Source organism: Lolium perenne, chromosome 3, assembly GCF_019359855.2.
Source record: "Lolium perenne isolate Kyuss_39 chromosome 3, Kyuss_2.0, whole genome shotgun sequence".
NCBI lineage: Eukaryota > Viridiplantae > Streptophyta > Magnoliopsida > Poales > Poaceae > Lolium > Lolium perenne.
Genome location: NC_067246.2, coordinates 25,741,601 through 25,745,868, shown reverse-complemented (window position 1 = coordinate 25,745,868; position 4,268 = coordinate 25,741,601). Strand labels below are relative to the sequence as shown.

At 51.0% G+C, this 4,268-nt stretch overlaps 1 protein-coding gene across 1 annotated transcript; it reads left to right on the top strand.

Moving 5' to 3' along the window:
- Positions 1-1,749: 1,749 nt before the first annotated feature.
- Positions 1,750-3,933, top strand: LOC127339170 (BTB/POZ and MATH domain-containing protein 3-like). Its single transcript, XM_051365049.1, has one exon. It carries the CDS (start codon positions 1,750-1,752, stop codon positions 3,931-3,933), a length of 2,184 nt encoding a protein of 727 aa, XP_051221009.1.
- The last annotated feature ends 335 nt before the right edge of the window (positions 3,934-4,268 follow it).

Sequence of the window (4,268 nt, the reverse complement as noted above, 5' to 3'; positions counted from 1 at the left end):
CCACGAAGACGAGTCTCCTCAGCACAAAGCTCAGCAAGTACCTTAGAGAGCGAAACACGACCACGGGCAAGCAGCTGGGCCCGGTGCGGCTCAAACTCCTTACGGAGCCGCGACAAGAACTCAAAAACGCGCTGAAACTCCAGATCCGCGCGCATAGTCAAACAGCAGGTACAGGTGGCACACACAGCTATATGGAGAGAATCAAGCTGACGCCAAATAGCAGCACTCTGAGTGTAGAACTCATCAATAGTAGAATCACCCTGCTGAAGGGCATGCTCCTGGCGGACCATAGATAGGTAGAGAGCATCCCCAGACGGCTGATAGCGCTGACGAAGAAAAGCCCACTGAGCAGCAGCAGTGGAAAGACCCATAAACTCAGCCGCATACTGACGCAGAATACTGGAGGTAAGAACAGCAGCCGCACGAGCATCCTCATCTATCCACTGAGTGTACTCGGCCAGATCCAGCCGGTAAGTCGCAGCGGCAGTAGAGTGGTCCTGGACCTTCCGGTCATAATCAGCCAGAGCAGTGTCATCAGCACTCTTGGCTGCATCCTTATCCGCCTGAGTAGCATCAGGGGTAAGGGCAATAGGTGGCGGTGCAACAGGCACCGTAGGAGCAACGGGGCGCGGCGGACAGGAGACCTCGCCAGAGAGCACACCCCAAAGACAAAGACCTCGAATGTGGACGCGCATGAAGGCAGCAAAATCAGGGTAATTCGCGCCATCAAATATCACCTGGCAGCGAGGGATCGCAACATAGCCCGAGGAAGACATGGCTTTTTTTCACCTTTTTTCAGATCAAAGAAACATATCGACTAACACCCGACGGGAAACAACCGAGCGGGGACGAGAGCAGCGACCGGCACACACGCAGCCAGCGAAGGGCGGCGGACGGTGGGAGAGGCGGGGCGGCCGGCGGGAGAGGCGGTCGGCGGCAGGAGAGGCAGCCAGCAGCCGGCGCGGCGACAGCAGCCGGCGGAGGAGAGGCGACGGCCGGCGAAGGAGAGGCAGGGGCGGCGGAACAAGCCAAAACGCACGGACTAGAAAAAAAACAGGACCAAAATTTGCTCTGATACCATGTTAGGGCAATATGCTTTTTTTTTTTAAAACTATGTTAGGGCAATATGCTTGTTGTATTACCAGGGGGCCAAAGGCCACAATATATAGTACATATACAGGTGCACATATGCAGAAAGCCCCCTAACATATGGGGAAACTACAATATACAGATATATACTGATATACAACTAACAGTTCAAAAGGATAATTTATCAAGCAATAACTGCTAAGCTACTTGATAGCAATGACTTCCCTCCTTTTCAACAAGGAAACTTGATAAAAGATTTATATTACTCCGTACTATTGGTAATAACTAAATCAACATAAAGTAGTCTGAAGAAAAAAACAGAGTATACATGATCATGCTTGAGATGATCGTCTAGATCAATTTGTTTTTTTTCTGGCGTCTTTTCTATCCAACAACATGGCGTGTAAGGAAAGGATTCTACATCACTACGTTGATTGTCATGCACTCGAATCGGATCGTGCAAGTTTCAGAGTAGCGTTGGGAGTCGACTTGCGGCTGTTGTGTTGTTCCTGTGAGGCTGTGCAGGATGCGTGCGTATATATAATCTCATGCAAGACAGAACAAGCTACCCGATCTGATCGTGTTCTCCAGGCCTGGTGTTCTCGTACGTGCTTTGATTTTGTGGCGAGAGTTCTACCTGTGCTGTGAAGCACCGGATCCATGACTCGCCGTTGCCCGTGGAAGAAGCGACGGCCGGCCGCCACGCCGCCGCCGCCGCAAGAAGAGACGACGCGGCGCAGGCCGTCGACGTCGTCGTTCGTCGAATGCGAGCACGTGTTCGACATCGTTGGCTACAGCGCGCGCAAGGCTCTGGCCCTCGATGCCCACTCATCCATCCTTTCCGGCGCCTTCCTCGTCGGCGGCCACACCTGGGCCCTCGACTGCGGCTTTGACGACCATGGACACCTCGCCTCAGTATCTGTGCAGCTGCTCACCGCCTACATCACCGATGACGTCGTGGCCAAGGCTGGCCTGAGGATCGAACACCCGCTTGGCCGGTGCCCCGCGGCCGTGTGGCTAAGCGACGGCGCTTACACCTTCCCCGCCCGGTACGGCAGGACCTGGACGCTGCCGCTCCCTGACGAGTTCCATGGTGGTCGGGAGGCACGCTTCGTGCAAGATGACCGCCTCACCATCGTGTGCACCCTCGAGGTCCTCCAGGAGGAAGAGCACTCTACCATCGCTGAGGATTTCCACAAGCTTCTTCCTCTTGTCCTTGGCGAGGAGTCGGAATCGGAGAACAAGAGGCACGGCTGCATGTTACCGGATGTGACGTTCCTCGTGGAGCAGACCGAGATCCAAGCACACAGGCTCGTTCTAGCTATGCGGTCACCTGTCTTCGCTGCCGAGCTCCTCGGCGACATGAGAGAAAGTACCATATCTCATGTTAGAGTCGACGACATTAGCGCATCAACTTTCAGGGCCATGCTCCGCTTCATCTACACCGACGAGCTTCCCATTAAAGCAAAGAAGAACAATATGGCATTGAAAAGCCGACGTGCTTGCAAAGCCAAGTATGAGGCCAGGCGCCGCGTGGCCATGGCGTCTGACCTGCTTGTTGCAGCGGATCTCTACGACCTGGGGAAGCTGAGGGCCATGTGCGAAGACATACTGTCTGAATGCATGGATGTCGCTTCTGTTATGCAGACTTTGTTGGTGGTGCATGGCCGGTACAACTGTCGGCAACTGGAGGCCTCTTGCATTGAGTACTTGGCGTCTGATGCAGACGTGTACGCCGCCGTAAAAGCTACACAGGAGTACCAGATGCTTGAGGAAAACTACTGCTCGTTCATAGCTGAGCTCGTGGACAAAGTAGCCACCCATAAGTTAGCAGCTAACGGCTCCTCCTTCCGCGCCAACTGCAGCAGCTGGTGCCCAAAGATGATGAGCATGTCAACGTATAACACATCGGAGGTCATCCGTGAAACATACGAGTTCAGAATCCCCAATTTCAGTAGCGTGAGGGAGAGCCATGCTGTAGGCCAAGAATTCGAATCCAGCACTTTCATAGTAGGCGGTTACAAATGGGTGTTATATCTTTACCCATCCGGCGCTTCAGAATCACTTATAGAGAAGATGAAGAAAGGGCAACATATTCCCATGTACGCTGATATGTTGAGCGATCCTGGAATTGCTGGCGTAAGGGCGTCTGCATGTTTCAGGATCGATGATCCTAGTGGCAAATCCCCGTCGACCATAGCATGGCTACAAAGTATCTTTAAAGAGTCGTCCTGTGGCTTTCCGAAATTCACCACCGTGAAAGATGTAAAGTCACGGTATCTGGCACATGATGGATCTCTAACTATACGATGTGACATTGTAGTTACCAACAAGGCATGCATTGGTGCTAGTGGCATTGGAGACACAACTCTTGCGATGTCGCCCAATATCAGGTGGAACCTCGAACAATTCCTAGCGAGCGGGAAGGGCTCAGATGTGACTTTTCTTGTCGAAGAGAGGAAGATTCAAGCGCACAGGCTCGTGATTGCCACACGGTCACCAGTCCTATACGAGGTGGTGGGGTCTAACGAGGAGGAACATGTCGTAATAGTCGATGACATAAAGTTTGCGGCCTTCAAAGCCGTGATCCACTTCATCTACACGGACAAGTTACCTCCAATCGAAGACCTAGACCCTGCAACTATGGTTTCCAGTGATGATGTGATTATCGCCGGAGAAATATTGTCTGCAGCATGTCGGTTCCGTCTGGAGAAGATGAAGGCCATGTGTGAGAACATTCTAGGTGAGTCCGCCTCGAGCAAGAACGTGTCCAGAATACTCAAGTTGGCTCGCCATCACCAATGTTCGAAGCTCGAGGATCATTGCACCGAGTTTTATCTCTGATTATTGGTTGCAGTAATCAAAACCTAAGAAATTAGTTTGTCAACTTGTTTGCCGTGTATTGTTTTTTTCTTGTCCCCCGAATTCTTTATAAGTCCATGTAAATTAATTCTATCATAGCAATTTAATGTATGATGATTGTTGAGTTAGGGTATGTGCTTTGTTCTAGCTAAGATATTAACTGTAAGCTAGTTGAATGCCCCTAGCGCCATGGCCAATTTCATCATCCAACAGTTTGGGTGACAATTAACATAATTTGGTTAATATAAACTTCCTAAAATTTATAGAATAAAACTCCATACATATGTATTGACAGTTTGTTCACATTTACTTCAAAC